The following is a 22,157-nucleotide window of genomic DNA, read 5'->3' on the forward strand; positions in this document are numbered from 1 at the left end:
TTTTGTATCTGCCTTCTGGCAAAATATTCTCAATTTAAACATAAGAGGACAGGTATGACTGACATATTGCCAGAAGGAAGATGAGTTGAGTTGAGACACGCCTGCCTGAGCGTTTCAAACTTGACAGCGTCACAGCTATTCATAAAGACATGACATGCACCTGTAAAGGAGAGCTAGTTATGAGAAAGTTCCACCCTGAAGTCTGATTCCAAAGGTTGCACAATGTTGAAACTACAGTGAGTAAACATAGGCCATGCAACCTGAACATCATGACGGTTCCTAAACAACTTCCGCTAGGTTCAAAAAGCATCGAGCTGTCAATCAGAAACAATATTTCTCTGAATTTATGTAAGAAAATCTGTTTTCATAGTTCATACTAAAAGGGTGGAGAAAAACTCAAAACTCTTGGCAAAATAATGAAATTGCATGCAGCATATAGGAAGATCTTTAGGAAGATAATATAGGTTTTATTTTTGTCGAAACTGTGTTTGAGGTGCTGACCGAAGGTCTGTCTCATTTGTGAAGCCAAAGATTGTGGTTTATGGAGGAGTTTAATTCACACTCTATCAAACAAAATAAACAATGCTAAATTAAATGATTCACACTGACGTAGGATTGAAGCTTTATATCATACAAGATGCAAAGTGAAATTAAGTAAAAACCCTTCAGGTGCATCATGATTTCCCGTGTGATGGCATTTGTAGCAAATGTCAGAGACTGTCCGTGCTGAACAAAAAATAAAACTGATATTTATGTTGATTAATTTCCACACAGAGCAATGACTGTTGGCCCTACAAGTAAATATCGTCATTGGTCATTTGGTGTTCGTGATATGGTTTGATTAAAATTGAAGTGATAAGGAAGATAAAAAGAGAGCTTTTTATGCATGGGACATACTTTTTTACTGTTCATAAAGCTGTTCATAAAGCAAGTTCAAAGGGTCGCCTAAAAATCATGATTTGTACCTGCACAAAATAATTTACTTGGTTCAGTTTATTTATACTTTATTTTCCCTTCAGAGACATTTTCCACTGGATTAAATGTATTACAGTGGACACAGGATCATTTTGTTCACGTCTTGATTGTGACATTTACATTTTCTCTTAACATCACACCCCTAAACATAACCACAGGCCTTATTATGGAAACAAAGATATGACATTTAAGACCCACAATAAGGATTTGTCAGAGGAAAAATACCTGAACTATTTCCAATTCTATGCTAAAAAATCTCAAATAAAACCTTGATAAAGAAAGGTGGAAAAGGAAAGGTGGCTCAAAAAGCAATGACTAATAATGAAACTGGCACGATTAATAATAATTCTAGAAAACACCGCGATCATCTACTGACACATTAGAGATATGAAAGCTTTGAGCACCAAGAGCAGAGTCATCTAGTTCCATTACATCAGAAATCATCTCTATAGCGGATATCTCCAAAAAGAGGCAGCTCAAACCCTTCATCAAACTGACTGCTCGCTAAACCCCGTCCCATGAACCGATCACAGCTTGGCAACTTTAACTTTCACACAACAATCTGTCTCCGTTAGTGAGTAGAGATGTTTCTAAAAGGATGACCGTTCACAGCTCAAAATACAGGACTGTAATGGAAGAACCAACACCAGAAGGAGTCCCCACAATTCAACGAAGACAAACATAACTTCAACATTTTGTGTCCAGCATCGGTTCAGAGACACATTTCTCATCTCCATCGGCCTCTCTGGCTCCCTCTGCTGGTGGTGGAGCTTCCTGTGACTTCACCTTGAACACGTCCCACCTCTCAGGAAGGATCCCCTTGTTAAACAGGAGTGAGGCCACATATGAAACCAGCAGGATGGAGACCAGACCAGACAGCATGCAGAAGGTCTTGACGGGAAAGCGCTGAACATAAACACCGTCCTCTAAAGTGCATCCTGGGAAATGTAGGATCACAGGGAGGCCAAACAACGGCTCTCCACACAAAACTCTCATCACAAAAGCAACAATATAGCCTGCAGCAACCCCATAACCGTTAGAAACTCTGATGAAGAGGACGAGGATGAGCTGGGGGAGCATTATGGAGTAAGTCAGGTCTGAGCCCAGGATCCAGAACACCATGATGCTGTTTTCCAGGTAGGTGAGAGATGTTCCCACAAGTCCTGCAGCCACTATGGAGACACGGATCACCCACTGCAGCTCTTTATCGGATGCCTAAAAACAAAACCATGTGAATTTTAAATATTTAAACTTGAGGAAGTAAATAAATGCAAAATAGTAAACCCAGACCCATTGAAGAGGTGAGGCAAACATATAAGAACATGCTCCTGTTCCCTACTGCACCTGACTCCTGATGGTCTGGTAGATGTTGGTGGTGAAGATGGTGGATACAGACAAAAGTAAAGAGTCAGTTGATGACATCACTGCAGCAGCAATAGCTCCGATGCCAATGGCAGAAATGTAGATGGGTGTTAAATTCTGAAGGGTGATGGGCAACACCATGGCCGCCTGCCCTCGCTCGTATGGAGAAGGAGAGCCATATGAGGTGGAGTTCCAGTCTGAAACACAGGAGGCAGAACAGACAACAATGAATGCTGATTCACCACCGTGACATGACAAAGATCACCAACAGGTAAAGAGTAGAGATTACCTGTTGAAGCTGCTACGGCTCCAATCAGCACAGATGGGATTCCTACAATGATGACGACTCCTGCTGCTATGAAACAGATGATCCTGGCTGTGGACATGGAGCTGGAGGACAGTGTCCTCTGATGGAAATCCTGGACGGCCAAATTGCCTAAAGTCTATAAATTGTAAAAAAAAAAAAAAAAAAAAATAGAATGTGTGAAATATCAAGTCTGACTCTATGTTGATGATACTGACAGAAATTATGAAAAATAATGTCATCGTATTTAAAAATTGCACTCGAATATGGTAAATAGTGATGTTCAACATATGTTTAGCGTCAGATAACTAAGATATAATTTCATACACAGCTGTTATGAAACCTTAATATATATTTACTTTAAGCTTTACGTGAATTTCCAATAACAGTTTTATATACCTTCGCCTTTAGAAATATATTTGAAAACAACACACTAATGTAACTCATCTTACCATCACTAGAAACTGATCTATCCATCTCCAGACTTCATCAGACTCAACATGGCCCAGCCAGGAGCTGTGGTGTGTGTGGTTGAATGCTGTTTCACTGATGTCAGTATAAACGTCACTATTCAGCACAAAAGGGACACACAGCCACTGTGGAAAGAGGAAATCACTCAGGAGGGTCTAAATAAAAGGAGAACACATCATCTTGAACGTTCATTGAGTAAAAACGCACCAAGCTCAGAAACACCAGAGAGATCTGGATGACGTCAGTGTAAGCCACCGAGTAGAGACCTCCAAGAACAGTGTAGATGATCGCCACCACAGCAGAGATCCAGACACAAACAGTGAAGGACAGGTCGAGTACTACACTCATGGTGGCTCCTGTAGCGCACAAACACACACAGCAAACACAATGGAGGAAAAGCTTGATGAGGAAAATGGATCCAGGGGTCAGAAACGTTACTTTGAGTGGACTTGTTCATGTGTACCTAAGGAAATCAGAGACGCAGGAATCCAGACAACTTCAGTTATGAGAGGAATGATGGAAAGAACCGCAGTCAGTTTGTTTCCATACTTCCTCTGGAAGGGATCCATCATACTGGTGTATTGGTTCTCCCTCATTGGCTTTGCAAAAAACAGTCCACCTTCAATGGAACAAGGAAATACTGTTATGATTTGGCTTTGTGGCCACACCCAGTGTCCTTAGTGTTGTTACTGATGTGTAGGGAGGGTGTACAGTGTGTGGTCATTGAACATGTGTGTCTCGAAGTGTAAACAGAAGGTTGTACTGAGGTAAAAACACTCAGATTCATGTTGAAGAGAGACTCACCGATGATGAAGGAAATGGACGTCTGCAGAGGAATAAGAGCCCAGACTAGACCCCTTGTGGGGTCATAAACAGACTCTGCAACACCAATGATGAAGCCACCTCCAACCCAAGTAGCTGCATCGGAAAATACATACACATAGATACATTATCAGAATCAGTCAGCTTTATTGGCCATGTATGCGTTGGCATACAAGGAATTTGACTAAGTTTTATTGATTGGTTGTCAGAGTGACGCCAGTGGAAAGAAGCTGTTCTTGGAGTCTGGTGTTTTTGGCGCATAGAGCTCTGCAGTGCCTACGAGAGGGGAGGAGTTGGAGCCGGTTGTGTCTAGGGTGTGTTCAATTCTGTTTGTTTTGTATCGCCCAAAATGACAAATACAAATTTGCCTCGGAGGGCTTTACAATCTCTACTTTAGGTCCTGGGAGATTGTGGATCCCAGAAACCTGGAGGTCTCCACAGCAGACACAGTGCTCCTATTGCGTGTGCACCTTGGGAGTCAAGATGTTGCAGCACGAAGCGCTTGGACTGTTTCAGCGAGGTGCCAGGGCAGTTAATATTTGGGAAGTATCACAGCAGTTAGCTGTTTTCCGCCCTTATTTTTTTCTAATTTGTCAATATGTCAAAGGTCCTTGGTTGTATGACTGTTGGTTGTAATGGGTTTAGTTAAAAATGCCAAATTGTAATATTATTTATCATTTAAAATAAACTAAGCTAATGTGCAAATGCAGATTGTAATGAGTAAAATGCATTGTGCTGTTTAGAATGAGAAAACAGTCCCAGGGAGCGTTGTACACCATCTTGATCTTTTTCATAATTAGGGTTGTATCATTAATATACAGTATATTCATTTAAAAGTTTGTGATTAAAGAAATGTCCCAACAGTGATTCAGGAAATATATTGTTGTATAAACACAAATTTGTATTTGATCAATTTACTGAACCCTAACAATAGAAAAAAGACTAAAGTTCATACAGGTGCATTAAAATAACTAAAACTACTCCGATATGATCAATACTGTGTATTTTTAATAATCAAACAAACTTCACCTGTCATCGTGAAGACTCCCACTACCAAGCTGACACTGCGGTTAGCCAAAAAAGAAAACTCCACCTGTCCACCTTGTGTGTTTTTCTCCATCTTCTTTGACTTTACAGAGGCCCAGATGCCGATTCCCAACACCAGCAGGTAGAATATTATCATCATGATCAGACCTGGTATATTGAGAGCCATGGTTGATTAAAGCTATAGCGGAGACAAACTGTCTTCTTCTCCTGTGAGCGTGAATGTCAGACATATTTACTCATTTGATTAAACTAGTTGAAAAACATCACTAGCCCACAGCTCCTAAAACACCCACAATTTAAAGAAGACGTTCAAAAGCAATACAACTGGTTTTCCATCGTCAGTTAAATGTTTGCCTTTTGCTTTCCCTGCTCCCTTTATTTTTTTGGTCTTTTTGATAATCATTCATACAGCAAGTGTTGTTTTTGTTATTAATTTAATCATTGTACACCAACATGTCTGTAATTAGAGCCACAGTTTAAATTAACAATCTTCATTAATCAATCTGATAATCACCTTTTTAATCTTCACATTAGTATTTTCCTTCATTTGAGTCTAAAACCTGACAAACTTATTTTAGCTTCATGTCACAAAAACACAGATTGTGTTTCTGTATCAACAAGGTGTCATGCAGTCTGTGTGCATTTAAAGTAGCACACGCAAAGTTTATTTCAATTAAAAGAACCCACAGCGCCAGGAAGTAGTGCAGTAAAAACTTGTAATTGCTCCAGGCCATCGTGATGAGTGCTGGGTTTCCATCTGCAGCTTTAGATCCAGAAGATCTGCGCTTTCTCTTACTGGCGCAGACCTGAAACACAGAGGACTGTAAGGAGGCCACTTGATCATAATACAGATGCAAGTTGATTTGAAATTAATAAACTGGTTAAAATATTCTTAAATCACAACAAAAAGAAATACCGGAGCACAGGGTACGGAGCCCTTATTGGGGCACAGCTCCAGTTTGTATTGCAGGTAGATCTCAGATTCCTGCCCGGACAACTGGAACATGTTGAAAGAGAAGTTGGAGGTTCCCTCTCCCTCTATCTTCACCGTGCAGTCAGCTTTGTTCGGTCATCTGCTTAGAAACAGGAAAACAAGACAATGAGTTCCTCTGCAGACGATTCTCACAGCAGCTGACGTAGAGTTCTTGCTCTCACCCGCCCTTGATGAGGTCGTATCGCACGCTGCCGTTAGATAACGGCTGGTTGGTGGCCCAGCAGGTCTTCACTATCACTTGAAATGTGCTCCATAAGAAACCAAGTCTTGTTGCAATAACTTCAGAATGCAGACATGAACGCACAAATCAAAGTGCAGCCTATGAAGCAGCACTGTACCTAAAGCAGTGTGTGTAGCAGCAGTGCGTGTGTAGCAGCAGTGCGTGTCCCTAAAGCGTTGGTTGGCGTGTACTTGGAGGAGAACAAGGCCCGACAGAAGCAACGTCTTTCACCGAGCTTCTCGCCACAAAACCTGTGTTCGCTACAGTGATGCTGCAGACAGGAAACCTGAGGGACAGCTACACACACACAGCTATCGTCAGTGAGCTCTTGACCAGCAGAGAAGGGAGCTTGCTTCAGGAGATCACAGCTGATCCATGCAGAGAGGAAAGGGGCGGGTCTTATTAGTGTTCACCTTCCACTGTAGTCGCACAACAGGATGTATTGTTCTGTACCTGACACGTGTGCGGTGTTGCGATCCAAAAGGACCTTAACCTTTGAGGACAACAGCTCGGCAGTGACTCCAGTCTGGTCCTTGGAGAGCTTCACCCCCTGAACCTTCTGAGCCGTGGTGCTGAGGTTCAGAGTTTGTCCTTCGACCTGCAGAGAGGAGAAATAAGATGGAGGTCTTTGAAAGTAAAATAAAACACTAATTTCTAAATTATTTCAATGAGCAGTGCAGTTTCTCTTCATGATGCGTGTCCACAGAGGGTTTACAAAGACATGAAGACACATGAACCCCGGCAGCGAGAGGAAGCCTCTTACCGTCTGGAGGTCGGGATGAGCAGCAAGACAATGGAGCTCTGCAGGTGGAGGTCTGGTCTCTTCTCCCTGGCAGATGTGTCTGATGTGTGTCTCCATCTTTTTATGCAGGTGCTTCTCATCACGCTCACAAAGAATGATGCAAGTTTTCACTTTCACTATCTTTTCACCTGTAGGTCTGTTGCGCAACATGCATTTTCAAGTAAAAACTCAATTGCAAGATTTTTTTGCGATTGAGTTGCATTATGCAATAAATGAAAAACTAGTGTATTGCATGCTTTTATTTTAAAGTAATGTTATCAGAACAATAGCAAGTTAACCCAAGCCAACATAAACACGCGTATTCTTCATATAATAATAATGTTAGAAACAGTCTGTTTCATTGGATTTGGCTGAGAAAAGCAGGTGAAGTAAAGATACTAAAACTATTTTCTGCCTTTACTAACAGTAGTTGCGTATTGTCAAATTATAAACAAACAAGGGTTTTCCATTGTAGCACCGTCTGCACCAGCCAAGGCTCAAGGTGTGTATTATTTTACCTGTATTTGCATTCTAAAAATGATCCGCATGTAGTTTTCAGACCAATAAGAGGCAGCACTCCAGCGTTCAGCTCGCTGAGTGCAGTACGGACTCCAGAGTAGCTGTCATTTTACATTCTAGCTTAATCTTACCAACAACATGGTTAATTTTCTCTACAAAGTCAGATGAGATGTCTGCAGAGCTGGGTCAACAGCCAATTGCACAAAGATCATAGTATTTTTGAACGCGTTTGATTTGATTGTGTTCATTTAAAAAAGATGACCTCAAGTCATACGCAAGTGTACAAATTTACGATGCGACTAGGTGAGCCATTAGCTGTCCCCACCCGTCCTCTTCCACAGCTTCCTGCCTACGACCATGACGGCAGCCAGTGGACCTGTTCACAGCAGAAGATCTGGATGAAGACAGCTGGATTCTCTGGCCAGGCTCCTTTCCTGTGTGCAACCTAATGAAGATGGTGTCATTGCGGCGATCCCCACCCCAGCCATAATTAATTGACAGTATTGCCAATCTTCCTTCCCCAAAGTACTTTAACTTAATCCATTTTTCTGCTGTGCATTGAAGGTTGTGCCCGGCCTCAAATTGCCTCTGCAGGTGTTAGTAGACTATGTGGTTGTTGGCATCACTGGGCAGTACTACCTTTTGTCCTCCAGGCTGTGCTGCAAAGTGAGCAAAAGGAGGCGGTACGCTGACAACCCAGTGTGGCTTGACAAACTGCCAAAGAGGTACACCAACTTGTTGCCAGCAATCCTGACATACAAGAACTTTACTTTTTTTCTTTCAGGGATTGCTGTGCAGCATTCAAAGTGTCAGAATCAAATGCAGGAGAGCACCTTAAGTGGTATTGTTGGTGAGCAGACATAGGCCATTTCTGGTAACCTGCTGACCACGTGTGCATCACAATCTCATTTCAGTGCCACAACAAGTGTGAAGCTCGACCTGTTCCACTGCATAAGGGGGTTCCTCCGTGAGGGTGCGACAGAGCATCATGAGAGGAGGCTTACAGATGCCTAGGTCTGTGGAATTCAGCCTGCAAACCCAACAAAGCGACACATCCGGGAGCAGTGCAGGACCAGGATCCCACTGCCCGAGGACCTTATTAAGAGAGTGAATTGGGTTTTCCACCGGTTTTACCCTCGCAAGTGACTCAAAAGGCTCTACTCAAGCCCTCAATGCTGAAGGTGTGGAGGATCCAGCAAGTGCACAGTCTGCGAGGTTGCCTTAGTGATCCTGTGGTGGACGGTGAGATTTTGTACATGGATGGGGCCAGAGTTCCCCATCAGAGGCACATGCCAGCAGAAGGGACATCACTTCCATCAGGCTCAGTGGATCACATGTTTCCCTAGAGCCGTTTCAACCTCAGGGGATGACGAGGGTGACGCGGTGTGAATTACCAGCGCATGGTGGACTTGAAGCAGCTGAGTGTTCACCTCCCAGCTGTCTTTGATCCTGCGTTAATGGCCAAGCTCAACACAGTCTCTGAACGGGTGTTGGCACACGTCAAATATCCAGCGTTACATCTCTCCAGTAGCAACGCAGGAAAGAAGTTTGGCCTGCAGTACGTTGAGCCTGGTTGCGGCCCAGTTCCTCTGGACTGGGACAAGGACAGGATCAAGAAAGACTCTGCCCAAGCCATAAATCCACCTCCTCAAAGCCCACTGCTCAGTCCTCCCAGTCCTCCTCAAAATGGCACCATTCGAGTGGTTTCAGTTTCCTCCTTGCCCTTCTGCAAATTCTGCTGTCGAACTCAACGTTAATCCCAGGACGACTCAAGCCTCAGACAGCTCCAGGTAACATCTAGCAGACAAATAAAAAGTAGTGGACAAGACTTCAGCATTAGTTGGCAGAAACTGAATTTCAAGCATATTCTTTTTTCATAAGGAGACGTGTTGCAGTATTCTTTTCTTACAAGATGTAAGCATATTGAATGTGTAAATGAGTAGACAGTTACATAAACATACTATACAAGTGCGTGTAAGGCTTTTCCCTTCTGTAGGTCCGAATAACTTATTGTACTCTGTCTTTTGTTACCTGTCCTTTACCAACTGCCGCTCACACTGGACCTGTGAAGACAGGAGGGAGAGTGTTTGTCTTGGACCACAAGCGGTGGCCGGCCCCCAAGAAGGCAGCTGTTGGTGTTTTTTTTTTGGGTAGGGCCAGCCAATTAATTTCAGGAAACATCCCTGTATGATTCAATGCAAAAAAAAAAAAAAAAAAGTATGACGCATTACTACTTTGCAACACTTTGACATAATAAGGACATCTTATTACAAAGGCACTAAAATGATAATTGTTTGCAACACACACACACCTTAATGCAGGTGAAAAACTTACATGATGTTTTTGAATGCCGTCTATAAACCTCTGGACAAGTTCTTTCATGAAGACAGGGTGGATGTTCCTCTTCTGCAGCTGGTTGAATAGCATGTCCACATTTGGGTATGCGTGCTGCATGATGAGGATCAGCTGATGTACAGTGGGCACGTAGTGAGCTGACTGCAGCCCCGTCGAAAACTTGGGCGATAAGTTTGTCTGTTTGTCCGTGTGTCAGAACGGTGCTTAGCCTCTCCATCAGCGGTTGCATTCTGGATGGTGATGTACTTGGAAAAACTCTTTTGTTCATGACCGTTAGCATCGATGGAGCACAAGCTGTTTGTCTCTCAGCGCTCCTTACTACCGTATACGTCCCGTTCCACCTGCTCAACAAAAACCCTGGGCACCAAGACATGCTCAAGTTTGTAGACCAGGACTATGCTGCCCTCATCCACACTTCCTGTACTGACCCAAATAGCATGCTCCACCCAACAACAAATTGTCATATCTTACAATATGAAAAACACCTCTGCAAATTGCTGAACACAAGCTCATATTTGAACACCAGCCTAGAGAAAAAAAAACTACAAGAGAGGCAGGAACTCTGGCACTCTGACGAAATGCAGTGAGACTACTCGTGTGCCAGTTGTAATTATGCCTGCTGCAGTAGTTAATCTACCGCCACCTGCTCAGACCCTTACTCAAGCCTCCATTGAGAAAATTGTCCAAAACATACAGAAGCAACAGCAGCAACAACCAGTGCAAAAAAAGCAAACAAAAAAATGCCATTCCTGTGGCCAGCCAAAGTCCAGATATGAGAATGATGGTTCCTCCATCCACTTCCTCCACCAGTAGGGCCATGTCAGATACTTTTACTGCTCCACTAAAGTTTTTAAAGCGTATGGTCCTGACAAACCTCAAAATGCCCCTTTGCTGAAAAACGTTCTTTCACCAGGAACTGGATAACACAAAGAAAAGGGTGGGGGAGAGAGGGCAGAAAAAAGGAAGAGGACTGAATCCCAGCACACTACATCCCAGCAAACAGGCCCAAGGTGTCGCTTCTGTAGGATGGGACTGAAGCAGACCCCAAACGTTCCTCACATCCACACTGGGTTCCCTGGAGTAGCAGGTAAGAATGTTTACTGCCTGCTGAAGTGTTTTCCCAGTAAAAAACCCTTTCCGGGGTTGAGCACCTGCTGTCAATTATGTTCTGATTGCATGTATTGCACGTGATGCAGAGCACCCGGTCTGGTCTGGTTACAAAGTGGCAGGCCATTTGTTCACAAAGGCGACTGTCACAGTGCCTGGTGTGTAATGCTTTACCTGTGTTTGCATCCTAAAAATATCTATATGTAGTGTTCATTCTTTAAAATATTCATTGTTGTAAATGAAACTGGTGCTCTCTTTTCTGATCAAATGAAGGCAGCACACAAGCGTTCACCTTGCGGAGTGCAGGACGGACTACAGAGTAGAAATTATGTTAGATTCCTGCTTCATCTTACTGTCAATAACAACCTGTTCAATGTTCTCGACACGGTCAGATGACCTCCTGATTCCTCATCAGACGTCTGTAGAGCTGATCGACGGCAAACTGGACAAAGAGATCAAAGTCAGTATTTGAATGTTTTTCATTTGGTTGTGCACATTTTAAAAAGATGACATCAAGTCAGACAAAATCATACTCATTGTCTTTGTCTTTATCCTCATCTGACTTGGTGAGCCATCAGCTGTCCTCCTCACAGCTTCCTGCTGCCACTATGATGTCAGAATGGACCGGCTTACAGCAGCAGAGGACCTGGATGAAGACAGAGCAACAAAAGCAAATACTAATTATGATATATTTGTTTGGCATAGTTGTGTGAACTTATACTATGGGCTCTGTGTTTAATGTTTACAGTCCCTGTTGTGGTTAATAAATATATTTAAATGACTAATATCTGCATGCCTTAATATGTGTTATTAACAGTGAAGAAATATTGAATTGAAGTAATTGCAATTAATAACTGTAATAAAATAAGTAGCAATTAATAAGTCTAGTACTGAAATTATGTCTGCCAATACAATAGTGACAGTCAGTAAACAGAGATACACTATTACAGGCTGAAGCAAGCCTGGCAAGCATTTGTGGAGGACCACAGATAATTTAAGGCAAAGATGTCTCCAAAACAATGCCCTGTGTGAGGGTCGAACTCACGACCTTCAGATTATGAGACTGACGCACTGCCTACTGCGCCAACGAGGCATGGAATTGAGCATAACTTCACGGAAGAAGGGTATTGGTTCTCTCTGTCAAGATGAACAAAGTTCAGCGATTGACCTCTTTTAGAAAAAAGGCCAGCTCATTGCCCTGCGTGGGAGTCGAACCTATGACCTTTGTGTCATGATATTGACAAATTGGAAGGCTGAGGCAAGCCTGGCAAATATTCGTGTATGACCGCAGATAATTCCAGGCATAGATGCGTCCAAAACTATGCCCCGTGTGAGGGTCGAACTCACGACCTTCAGATTATGAGACTGACGCGCTGCCTACTGCGCCAACGAGGCATGGAAATAAACATAACTTCACGGAAGAAGGGTATTGGTTCTCTTGGTCAAGATGAACAAAGTTCAGCGATTGGCCTACTTTAGAAAAAAAGCCAGCTCATTGCCCTAGGTGGGAGTTGAACTTGCGACCTTTGTGTCATGATATTGACAAATTGGCAGGCTGATGCAAGCCTGGCAAATATTCGTGTATGACCGCAGATAATTCAAGGCATAGATGCGTCCAAAACTATGCCCCGTGTGAGGGTCGAACTCACGACCTTCAGATTATGAGACTGACGCGCTGCCTACTGCGCCAACGAGGCATGGAAATGAGCATAACTTCACGGAAGAAGGGTATTGGTTCTCTCTGTCAAGATGAACAAAGTTCAGCGATTGGCCTCCTTTAGAAAAAAGGCCAGCTCATTGCCCTACGTGGGAGTCGAACCTGTGACCTTTGTGTCATGATATTGACAAATTGGAAGGCTGAGGCAAGCCTGGCAAATATTCGTGTATGACCGCAGATAATTCCAGGCATAGATGCGTCCAAAACTATGCCCCGTGTGAGGGTCGAACTCACGACCTTCAGATTATGAGACTGACGCGCTGCCTACTGCGCCAACGAGGCATGGAAATAAACATAACTTCACGGAAGAAGGGTATTGGTTCTCTTGGTCAAGCTGAACAAAGTTCAGCGATTGGCCTCCTTTAGAAAAAAGGCCAGCTCATTGCCCTAGGTGGGAGTTGAACTTGCGACCTTTGTGTCATGATATTGACAAATTGGCAGGCTGATGCAAGCCTGGCAAATATTCGTGTATGACCGCAGATAATTCAAGGCATAGATGCGTCCAAAATTATGCCCCGTGTGAGGGTCGAACTCACGACCTTCAGATTATGAGACTGACGCGCTGCCTACTGCGCCAACGAGGCATGGAAATAAACATAACTTCACGGAAGAAGGGTATTGGTTCTCTTTGTCAAGATGAACAAAGTTGAGCGATTGGCCTTTTAGAAAAAGGGCCAGCTCATTGCCCTACGTGGGAGTCGAACCTGTGACAAATTGGCAGGCTGAGGCAAGCCTGGCAAATATTCGTATATGACCGCAGATAATTCGAGGCATAGATGCGTCCAAAACAATGCCCCGTGTGAGGGTCGAACTCACGACCTTCAGATTATGAGACTGACGCGCTGCCTACTGCGCCGAGGCATGGAATTGACCATAACTGCACGAAAGAAGGGTGTTGGTTCTCTTTGTCAAGCTGAACAAAGCTGAGCGATTGGCCTTTCAGAAAAAGGGCCAGCTCATTGCCCTAGGTGGGAGTTGAACTTGCGACCTTTGTGTCATGATATTGACAAATTGGAAGGCTGAGGCAAGCCTGGCAAATATTCGTGTATGACCGCAGATAATTCCAGGCATAGATGCGTCCAAAACTATGCCCCGTGTGAGGGTCGAACTCACGACCTTCAGATTATGAGACTGACGCACTGCCTACTGCGCCAACGAGGCATGGGATTGAGCATAACTTCACGGAAGAAGAGTATTGGTTCTCTTGGTCAAGATGAACAAAGTTCAGCGATTGGCCTCCTTTAGAAAAAAGGCCAGCTCATTGCCCTAGGTGGGAGTTGAACTAGCGACCTTTGTGTCATGATATTGACAAATTGGCAGGCTGATGCAAGCCTGGCAAATATTCGTGTATGACCGCAGATAATTCAAGGCATAGATGCGTCCAAAACTATGCCCCGTGTGAGGGTCGAACTCACGACCTTCAGATTATGAGACTGACGCGCTGCCTACTGCGCCAACGAGGCATGGAAATGAGCATAACTTCACGGAAGAAGGGTATTGGTTCTCTCTGTCAAGATGAACAAAGTTCAGCGATTGGCCTCCTTTAGAAAAAAGGCCAGCTCATTGCCCTACGTGGGAGTCGAACCTGTGACCTTTGTGTCATGATATTGACAAATTGGAAGGCTGAGGCAAGCCTGGCAAATATTCGTGTATGACCGCAGATAATTCAGGGCATAGATGCGTCCAAAACTATGCCCCGTGTGAGGGTCGAACTCACGACCTTCAGATTATGAGACTGACGCACTGCCTACTGCGCCAACGAGGCATGGAATTGAGCATAACTTCACGGAAGAAGGGTATTGGTTCTCTCTGTCAAGATGAACAAAGTTCAGCGATTGACCTCTTTTAGAAAAAAGGCCAGCTCATTGCCCTACGTGGGAGTCGAACCTGTGACCTTTGTGTCATGATATTGACAAATTGGAAGGCTGAGGCAAGCCTGGCAAATATTCGTGTATGACCGCAGATAATTCCAGGCATAGATGCGTCCAAAACTATGCCCCGTGTGAGGGTCGAACTCACGACCTTCAGATTATGAGACTGACGCGCTGCCTACTGCGCCAACGAGGCATGGAAATAAACATAACTTCACGGAAGAAGGGTATTGGTTCTCTTGGTCAAGCTGAACAAAGTTCAGCGATTGGCCTCCTTTAGAAAAAAGGCCAGCTCATTGCCCTAGGTGGGAGTTGAACTTGCGACCTTTGTGTCATGATATTGACAAATTGGCAGGCTGATGCAAGCCTGGCAAATATTCGTGTATGACCGCAGATAATTCAAGGCATAGATGCGTCCAAAATTATGCCCCGTGTGAGGGTCGAACTCACGACCTTCAGATTATGAGACTGACGCGCTGCCTACTGCGCCAACGAGGCATGGAATTGAGCATAACTTCACGGAAGAAGGGTATTGGTTCTCTCTGTCAAGATGAACAAAGTTCAGCGATTGACCTCTTTTAGAAAAAAGGCCAGCTCATTGCCCTGCGTGGGAGTCGAACCTATGACCTTTGTGTCATGATATTGACAAATTGGAAGGCTGAGGCAAGCCTGGCAAATATTCGTGTATGACCGCAGATAATTCCAGGCATAGATGCGTCCAAAACTATGCCCCGTGTGAGGGTCGAACTCACGACCTTCAGATTATGAGACTGACGCGCTGCCTACTGCGCCAACGAGGCATGGAAATAAACATAACTTCACGGAAGAAGGGTATTGGTTCTCTTGGTCAAGATGAACAAAGTTCAGCGATTGGCCTCCTTTAGAAAAAAAGCCAGCTCATTGCCCTAGGTGGGAGTTGAACTTGCGACCTTTGTGTCATGATATTGACAAATTGGCAGGCTGATGCAAGCCTGGCAAATATTCGTGTATGACCGCAGATAATTCAAGGCATAGATGCGTCCAAAACTATGCCCCGTGTGAGGGTCGAACTCACGACCTTCAGATTATGAGACTGACGCGCTGCCTACTGCGCCAACGAGGCATGGAAATGAGCATAACTTCACGGAAGAAGGGTATTGGTTCTCTCTGTCAAGATGAACAAAGTTCAGCGATTGGCCTCCTTTAGAAAAAAGGCCAGCTCATTGCCCTACGTGGGAGTCGAACCTGTGACCTTTGTGTCATGATATTGACAAATTGGAAGGCTGAGGCAAGCCTGGCAAATATTCGTGTATGACCGCAGATAATTCAGGGCATAGATGCGTCCAAAACTATGCCCCGTGTGAGGGTCGAACTCACGACCTTCAGATTATGAGACTGACGCACTGCCTACTGCGCCAACGAGGCATGGAATTGAGCATAACTTCACGGAAGAAGGGTATTGGTTCTCTCTGTCAAGATGAACAAAGTTCAGCGATTGACCTCTTTTAGAAAAAAGGCCAGCTCATTGCCCTACGTGGGAGTCGAACCTGTGACCTTTGTGTCATGATATTGACAAATTGGAAGGCTGAGGCAAGCCTGGCAAATATTCGTGTATGACCGCAGATAATTCCAGGCATAGATGCGTCCAAAACTATGCCCCGTGTGAGGGTCGAACTCACGACCTTCAGATTATGAGACTGACGCGCTGCCTACTGCGCCAACGAGGCATGGAAATAAACATAACTTCACGGAAGAAGGGTATTGGTTCTCTTGGTCAAGCTGAACAAAGTTCAGCGATTGGCCTCCTTTAGAAAAAAGGCCAGCTCATTGCCCTAGGTGGGAGTTGAACTTGCGACCTTTGTGTCATGATATTGACAAATTGGCAGGCTGATGCAAGCCTGGCAAATATTCGTGTATGACCGCAGATAATTCAAGGCATAGATGCGTCCAAAATTATGCCCCGTGTGAGGGTCGAACTCACGACCTTCAGATTATGAGACTGACGCGCTGCCTACTGCGCCAACGAGGCATGGAAATAAACATAACTTCACGGAAGAAGGGTATTGGTTCTCTTTGTCAAGATGAACAAAGTTGAGCGATTGGCCTTTTAGAAAAAGGGCCAGCTCATTGCCCTACGTGGGAGTCGAACCTGTGACAAATTGGCAGGCTGAGGCAAGCCTGGCAAATATTCGTATATGACCGCAGATAATTCGAGGCATAGATGCGTCCAAAACAATGCCCCGTGTGAGGGTCGAACTCACGACCTTCAGATTATGAGACTGACGCGCTGCCTACTGCGCCGAGGCATGGAATTAAACATACAACAAAGTTCAAATATTCGTGTATGACCGCAGATAATTCAAGGCATAGATGCGTCCAAAATTATGCCCCGTGTGAGGGTCGAACTCACGACCTTCAGATTATGAGACTGACGCGCTGCCTACTGCGCCAACGAGGCATGGAAATAAACATAACTTCACGGAAGACCGCAGACCGCAGATATATGACCGCAGATAATACGAGGCATAGATGCGTCCAAAACAATGCCCCGTGTGAGGGTCGAACTCACGACCTTCAGATTATGAGACTGACGCGCTGCCTACTGCGCCGAGGCATGGAATTAAACATACAACAAAGTTCAAATATTCGTGTATGACCGCAGATAATTCAAGGCATAGATGCGTCCAAAATTATGCCCCGTGTGAGGGTCGAACTCACGACCTTCAGATTATGAGACTGACGCGCTGCCTACTGCGCCAACGAGGCATGGAAATAAACATAACTTCACGGAAGAAGGGTATTGGTTCTCTTTGTCAAGATGAACAAAGTTGAGCGATTGGCCTTTTAGAAAAAGGGCCAGCTCATTGCCCTACGTGGGAGTCGAACCTGTGACAAATTGGCAGGCTGAGGCAAGCCTGGCAAATATTCGTATATGACCGCAGATAATTCGAGGCATAGATGCGTCCAAAACAATGCCCCGTGTGAGGGTCGAACTCACGACCTTCAGATTATGAGACTGACGCGCTGCCTACTGCGCCGAGGCATGGAATTGACCATAACTGCACGGAAGAAGGGTGTTGGTTCTCTTTGTCAAGCTGAACAAAGCTGAGCGATTGGCCTTTTAGAAAAAGGGCCAGCTCATTGCCCTAGGTGGGAGTTGAACTTGCGACCTTTGTGTCATGATATTGACAAATTGGAAGGCTGAGGCAAGCCTGGCAAATATTCGTGTATGACCGCAGATAATTCCAGGCATAGATGCGTCCAAAACTATGCCCCGTGTGAGGGTCGAACTCACGACCTTCGGATTATGAGACTGACGCGCTGCCTACTGCGCCAACGAGGCATGGGATTGAGCATAACTTCACGGAAGAAGAGTATTGGTTCTCTTGGTCAAGATGAACAAAGTTCAGCGATTGGCCTCCTTTAGAAAAAAGGCCAGCTCATTGCCCTAGGTGGGAGTTGAACTTGCGACCTTTGTGTCATGATATTGACAAATTGGCAGGCTGATGCAAGCCTGGCAAATATTCGTGTATGACCGCAGATAATTCAAGGCATAGATGCGTCCAAAACTATGCCCCGTGTGAGGGTCGAACTCACGACCTTCAGATTATGAGACTGACGCGCTGCCTACTGCGCCAACGAGGCATGGAATTGAGCATAACTGCACGGAAGAAGGGTATTGGTTCTCTTTGTCAAGCTGAACAAAGCTGAGCGATTGGCCTTTTAGAAAAAGGGCCAGCTCATTGCCCTACGTGGGAGTCGAACCTGTGACCTTTGTGTCATGATATTGACAAATTGGCAGGCTGAGGCAAGCCTGGCAAATATTCGTGTATGACCGCAGATAATTCAAGGCATAGATGCGTCCAAAACTATGCCCCGTATGAGGGTCGAACTCACGACCTTCAGATTACGAGACTGACGCGCTGCCTACTGCGCCAACAAGGCATGGAATTGATCATAACTTCACGGAAGAAGGGTATTGGTTCTCTTTGTCAAGATGAACAAAGTTCAGCGATTGGCCTCCTTTAGAAAAAAGGCCAGCTCATTGCCCTAGGTGGGAGTTGAACTTGCGACCTTTGTGTCATGATATTGACAAATTGGAAGGCTGAGGCAAGCCTGGCAAATATTCGTGTATGACCGCAGATAATTCCAGGCATAGATGCGTCCAAAACTATGCCCCGTGTGAGGGTCGAACTCACGACCTTCAGATTATGAGACTGACGCGCTGCCTACTGCGCCAACGAGGCATGGGATTGAGCATAACTTCACGGAAGAAGGGTATTGGTTCTCTTTGTCAAGATGAACAAAGTTGAGCGATTGGCCTTTTAGAAAAAAGGCCAGCTCATTGCCCTAGGTGGGAGTCGAACCTGTGACAAATTGGCAGGCTGAGGCAAGCCTGGCAAATATTCGTATATGACCGCAGATAATTCGAGGCATAGATGCGTCCAAAACAATGCCCCGTGTGAGGGTCGAACTCACGACCTTCAGATTATGAGACTGACGCGCTGCCTACTGCGCCAACGAAGCATGGAATTGAGCATAACTTCACGGAAGAAGGGTATTGGTTCTCTCTGTCAAGATGAACAAAGTTCAGCGATTGGCCTCCTTTAGAAAAAAGGCCAGCTCATTGCCCTACGTGGGAGTCGAACCTGTGACCTTTGTGTCATGATATTGACAAATTGGAAGGCTGAGGCAAGCCTGGCAAATATTCGTGTATGACCGCAGATAATTCAAGGCATAGATGCGTCCAAAACTATGCCCCGTGTGTGGTCGAACTCACGACCTTCAGATTATGAGACTGACGCGCTGCCTACTGCGCCAACGAGGCATGGAAATAAACATAACTTCACGGAAGAAGGGTATTGGTTCTCTTGGTCAAGATGAACAAAGTTCAGCGATTGGCCTCCTTTAGAAAAAAGGCCAGCTCATTGCCCTAGGTGGGAGTTGAACTTGCGACCTTTGTGTCATGATATTGACAAATTGGCAGGCTGATGCAAGCCTGGCAAATATTCGTGTATGACCGCAGATAATTCAAGGCATAGATGCGTCCAAAACTATGCCCCGTGTGAGGGTCGAACTCACGACCTTCAGATTATGAGACTGACGCGCTGCCTACTGCACCGAGGCATGGAATTGACCATAACTGCACGGAAGAAGGGTGTTGGTTCTCTTTGTCAAGCTGAACAAAGCTGAGCGATTGGCCTTTTAGAAAAAGGGCCAGCTCATTGCCCTAGGTGGGAGTTGAACTTGCGACCTTTGTGTCATGATATTGACAAATTGGAAGGCTGAGGCAAGCCTGGCAAATATTCGTGTATGACCGCAGATAATTCCAGGCATAGATGCGTCCAAAACTATGCCCCGTGTGAGGGTCGAACTCACGACCTTCAGATTATGAGACTGACGCGCTGCCTACTGCACCGAGGCATGGAATTGACCATAACTGCACGGAAGAAGGGTGTTGGTTCTCTTTGTCAAGCTGAACAAAGCTGAGCGATTGGCCTTTTAGAAAAAGGGCCAGCTCATTGCCCTAGGTGGGAGTTGAACTTGCGACCTTTGTGTCATGATATTGACAAATTGGAAGGCTGAGGCAAGCCTGGCAAATATTCGTGTATGACCGCAGATAATTCCAGGCATAGATGCGTCCAAAACTATGCCCCGTGTGAGGGTCGAACTCACAACCTTCAGATTATGAGACTGACGCGCTGCCTACTGCGCCAACGAGGCATGGGATTGAGCATAACTTCACGGAAGAAGAGTATTGGTTCTCTTGGTCAAGATGAACAAAGTTCAGCGATTGGCCTCCTTTAGAAAAAAGGCCAGCTCATTGCCCTAGGTGGGAGTTGAACTTGCGACCTTTGTGTCATGATATTGACAAATTGGCAGGCTGAGGCAAGCCTGGCAAATATTCGTGTATGACCGCAGATAATTCAAGGCATAGATGCGTCCAAAACAATGCCCCGTGTGAGGGTCGAACTCACGACCTTCAGATTATGAGACTGACGCGCTGCCTACTGCGCCAACGAGGCATGGAAATAAACATAACTTCACGGAAGAAGGGTATTGGTTCTCTTGGTCAAGATGAACAAAGTTCAGCGATTGGCCTTTTAGAAAAAGGGTCAGCTCATTGCCCTACGTGGGAGTCGAACCTGTGACAAATTGGCAGGCTGAGGCAAGCCTGGCAAATATTCGTATATGACCGCAGATAATTCGAGGCATAGATGCGTCCAAAACAATGCCCCGTGTGAGGGTCGAACTCACGACCTTCAGATTATGAGACTGACGCGCTGCCTACTGCGCCAACAAGGCATGGAATTGATCATAACTTCACGGAAGAAGGGTATTGGTTCTCTTGGTCAAGATGAACAAAGTTCAGCGATTGGCCTCCTTTAGAAAAAAGGCCAGCTAATTGCCCTAGGTGGGAGTTGAACTTGCGACCTTCGTGTCATGATATTGACAAATTGGAAGGCTGAGGCAAGCCTGGCAAATATTCGTGTATGACCGCAGATAATTCCAGGCATAGATGCGTCCAAAATTATGCCCCGTGTGAGGGTCGAACTCACGACCTTCAGATTATGAGACTGACGCGCTGCCTACTGCGCCAACGAGGCATGGAATTGAGCATAACTTCACGGAAGAAGGGTATTGGTTCTCTTGGTCAAGATGAACAAAGTTCAGCGATTGGCCTCCTTTAGAAAAAAGGCCAGCTCATTGCCCTAGGTGGGAGTTGAACTTGCGACCTTTGTGTCATGATATTGACAAATTGGAAGGCTGATGCAAGCCTGGCAAATATTCGTGTATGACCGCAGATAATTCAAGGCATAGATGCGTCCAAAACTATGCCCCGTGTGAGGGTCGAACTCACGACCTTCAGATTATGAGACTGACGCGCTGCCTACTGCGCCAACGAGGCATGGAATTGAGCATAACTTCACGGAAGAAGGGTATTGGTTCTCTTTGTCAAGATGAACAAAGTTGAGCGATTGGCCTTTTAGAAAAAGGGCCAGCTCATTGCCCTACGTGGGAGTCGAACCTGTGACAAATTGGCAGGCTGAGGCAAGCCTGGCAAATATTCGTATATGACCGCAGATAATTCGAGGCATAGATGCGTCCAAAACAATGCCCCGTGTGAGGGTCGAACTCACGACCTTCAGATTATGAGACTGACGCGCTGCCTACTGCGCCGAGGCATGGAATTGACCATAACTGCACGGAAGAAGGGTGTTGGTTCTCTTTGTCAAGCTGAACAAAGCTGAGCGATTGGCCTTTTAGAAAAAGGGCCAGCTCATTGCCCTATGTGGGAGTCGAACCTGTGACCTTTGTGTCATGATATTGACAAATTGGCAGGCTGAGGCAAGCCTGGCAAATATTCGTGTATGACCGCAGATAATTCAAGGCATAGATGCGTCCAAAACTATGCCCCGTATGAGGGTCGAACTCACGACCTTCAGATTATGAGACTGACGCGCTGCCTACTGCGCCAACAAGGTATGGAATTGATCATAACTTCACGGAAGAAGGGTATTGGTTCTCTTTGTCAAGATGAACAAAGTTCAGCGATTGGCCTCCTTTAGAAAAAAGGCCAGCTCATTGCCCTAGGTGGGAGTTGAACTTGCGACCTTCGTGTCATGATATT

General features: G+C 45.3%; 1 protein-coding gene and 28 non-coding genes across 29 annotated transcripts; all 29 read right to left on the bottom strand.

Annotated features, from left to right (window-relative positions):
• Window positions 1-1,526: 1,526 nt before the first annotated feature.
• On the bottom strand, window positions 1,527-5,147 carry LOC137794121 (high-affinity choline transporter 1-like). The gene is made up of 8 exons (XM_068590751.1): window positions 4,964-5,147; window positions 3,917-4,030; window positions 3,576-3,731; window positions 3,320-3,468; window positions 3,094-3,237; window positions 2,627-2,780; window positions 2,320-2,534; window positions 1,527-2,190 (listed from the first exon to the last, which is right to left on the bottom strand). Exons 1-8 carry the CDS (start codon window positions 5,145-5,147, stop codon window positions 1,663-1,665), a joined length of 1,644 nt encoding a protein of 547 aa, XP_068446852.1. The 3' UTR covers window positions 1,527-1,662.
• Window positions 5,148-11,977: 6,830 nt separating this feature from the next.
• Window positions 11,978-12,050, bottom strand: trnam-cau (transfer RNA methionine (anticodon CAU)). The gene has a single exon. It is a non-coding gene; the product is annotated as a tRNA-Met (tRNA).
• Window positions 12,051-12,279: 229 nt separating this feature from the next.
• trnam-cau (transfer RNA methionine (anticodon CAU)) lies at window positions 12,280-12,352 on the bottom strand. The gene has a single exon. It is a non-coding gene; the product is annotated as a tRNA-Met (tRNA).
• Window positions 12,353-12,581: 229 nt separating this feature from the next.
• Window positions 12,582-12,654, bottom strand: trnam-cau (transfer RNA methionine (anticodon CAU)). Its single transcript has one exon. It is a non-coding gene; the product is annotated as a tRNA-Met (tRNA).
• Window positions 12,655-12,883: 229 nt separating this feature from the next.
• Window positions 12,884-12,956, bottom strand: trnam-cau (transfer RNA methionine (anticodon CAU)). The gene has a single exon. It is a non-coding gene; the product is annotated as a tRNA-Met (tRNA).
• A 229-nt stretch (window positions 12,957-13,185) lies between these two features.
• trnam-cau (transfer RNA methionine (anticodon CAU)) lies at window positions 13,186-13,258 on the bottom strand. The gene has a single exon. It is a non-coding gene; the product is annotated as a tRNA-Met (tRNA).
• Window positions 13,259-13,762: 504 nt separating this feature from the next.
• trnam-cau (transfer RNA methionine (anticodon CAU)) lies at window positions 13,763-13,835 on the bottom strand. Its single transcript has one exon. It is a non-coding gene; the product is annotated as a tRNA-Met (tRNA).
• Window positions 13,836-14,064: 229 nt separating this feature from the next.
• Window positions 14,065-14,137, bottom strand: trnam-cau (transfer RNA methionine (anticodon CAU)). The gene has a single exon. It is a non-coding gene; the product is annotated as a tRNA-Met (tRNA).
• A 229-nt stretch (window positions 14,138-14,366) lies between these two features.
• Window positions 14,367-14,439, bottom strand: trnam-cau (transfer RNA methionine (anticodon CAU)). Its single transcript has one exon. It is a non-coding gene; the product is annotated as a tRNA-Met (tRNA).
• Window positions 14,440-14,668: 229 nt separating this feature from the next.
• On the bottom strand, window positions 14,669-14,741 carry trnam-cau (transfer RNA methionine (anticodon CAU)). The gene has a single exon. It is a non-coding gene; the product is annotated as a tRNA-Met (tRNA).
• Window positions 14,742-14,970: 229 nt separating this feature from the next.
• On the bottom strand, window positions 14,971-15,043 carry trnam-cau (transfer RNA methionine (anticodon CAU)). The gene has a single exon. It is a non-coding gene; the product is annotated as a tRNA-Met (tRNA).
• A 229-nt stretch (window positions 15,044-15,272) lies between these two features.
• On the bottom strand, window positions 15,273-15,345 carry trnam-cau (transfer RNA methionine (anticodon CAU)). Its single transcript has one exon. It is a non-coding gene; the product is annotated as a tRNA-Met (tRNA).
• A 229-nt stretch (window positions 15,346-15,574) lies between these two features.
• trnam-cau (transfer RNA methionine (anticodon CAU)) lies at window positions 15,575-15,647 on the bottom strand. The gene has a single exon. It is a non-coding gene; the product is annotated as a tRNA-Met (tRNA).
• Window positions 15,648-15,876: 229 nt separating this feature from the next.
• Window positions 15,877-15,949, bottom strand: trnam-cau (transfer RNA methionine (anticodon CAU)). Its single transcript has one exon. It is a non-coding gene; the product is annotated as a tRNA-Met (tRNA).
• Window positions 15,950-16,178: 229 nt separating this feature from the next.
• On the bottom strand, window positions 16,179-16,251 carry trnam-cau (transfer RNA methionine (anticodon CAU)). The gene has a single exon. It is a non-coding gene; the product is annotated as a tRNA-Met (tRNA).
• A 229-nt stretch (window positions 16,252-16,480) lies between these two features.
• trnam-cau (transfer RNA methionine (anticodon CAU)) lies at window positions 16,481-16,553 on the bottom strand. Its single transcript has one exon. It is a non-coding gene; the product is annotated as a tRNA-Met (tRNA).
• A 356-nt stretch (window positions 16,554-16,909) lies between these two features.
• Window positions 16,910-16,982, bottom strand: trnam-cau (transfer RNA methionine (anticodon CAU)). The gene has a single exon. It is a non-coding gene; the product is annotated as a tRNA-Met (tRNA).
• A 235-nt stretch (window positions 16,983-17,217) lies between these two features.
• On the bottom strand, window positions 17,218-17,290 carry trnam-cau (transfer RNA methionine (anticodon CAU)). The gene has a single exon. It is a non-coding gene; the product is annotated as a tRNA-Met (tRNA).
• Window positions 17,291-17,794: 504 nt separating this feature from the next.
• Window positions 17,795-17,867, bottom strand: trnam-cau (transfer RNA methionine (anticodon CAU)). The gene has a single exon. It is a non-coding gene; the product is annotated as a tRNA-Met (tRNA).
• A 229-nt stretch (window positions 17,868-18,096) lies between these two features.
• trnam-cau (transfer RNA methionine (anticodon CAU)) lies at window positions 18,097-18,169 on the bottom strand. Its single transcript has one exon. It is a non-coding gene; the product is annotated as a tRNA-Met (tRNA).
• Window positions 18,170-18,396: 227 nt separating this feature from the next.
• Window positions 18,397-18,469, bottom strand: trnat-cgu (transfer RNA threonine (anticodon CGU)). The gene has a single exon. It is a non-coding gene; the product is annotated as a tRNA-Thr (tRNA).
• A 229-nt stretch (window positions 18,470-18,698) lies between these two features.
• trnam-cau (transfer RNA methionine (anticodon CAU)) lies at window positions 18,699-18,771 on the bottom strand. The gene has a single exon. It is a non-coding gene; the product is annotated as a tRNA-Met (tRNA).
• Window positions 18,772-18,978: 207 nt separating this feature from the next.
• On the bottom strand, window positions 18,979-19,051 carry trnam-cau (transfer RNA methionine (anticodon CAU)). The gene has a single exon. It is a non-coding gene; the product is annotated as a tRNA-Met (tRNA).
• Window positions 19,052-20,175: 1,124 nt separating this feature from the next.
• Window positions 20,176-20,248, bottom strand: trnam-cau (transfer RNA methionine (anticodon CAU)). The gene has a single exon. It is a non-coding gene; the product is annotated as a tRNA-Met (tRNA).
• A 229-nt stretch (window positions 20,249-20,477) lies between these two features.
• On the bottom strand, window positions 20,478-20,550 carry trnam-cau (transfer RNA methionine (anticodon CAU)). Its single transcript has one exon. It is a non-coding gene; the product is annotated as a tRNA-Met (tRNA).
• A 207-nt stretch (window positions 20,551-20,757) lies between these two features.
• trnam-cau (transfer RNA methionine (anticodon CAU)) lies at window positions 20,758-20,830 on the bottom strand. Its single transcript has one exon. It is a non-coding gene; the product is annotated as a tRNA-Met (tRNA).
• Window positions 20,831-21,059: 229 nt separating this feature from the next.
• On the bottom strand, window positions 21,060-21,132 carry trnam-cau (transfer RNA methionine (anticodon CAU)). Its single transcript has one exon. It is a non-coding gene; the product is annotated as a tRNA-Met (tRNA).
• A 229-nt stretch (window positions 21,133-21,361) lies between these two features.
• Window positions 21,362-21,434, bottom strand: trnam-cau (transfer RNA methionine (anticodon CAU)). Its single transcript has one exon. It is a non-coding gene; the product is annotated as a tRNA-Met (tRNA).
• Window positions 21,435-21,938: 504 nt separating this feature from the next.
• On the bottom strand, window positions 21,939-22,011 carry trnam-cau (transfer RNA methionine (anticodon CAU)). Its single transcript has one exon. It is a non-coding gene; the product is annotated as a tRNA-Met (tRNA).
• Between the last annotated feature and the right edge of the window lie 146 nt (window positions 22,012-22,157).

This window comes from Clinocottus analis, unplaced genomic scaffold (genome assembly GCF_023055335.1).
Source record: "Clinocottus analis isolate CAN_PGR_092001 unplaced genomic scaffold, fCliAna1.0.p SCAF_24, whole genome shotgun sequence".
Classification (NCBI taxonomy): Eukaryota; Metazoa; Chordata; class Actinopteri; order Perciformes; family Cottidae; genus Clinocottus; species Clinocottus analis.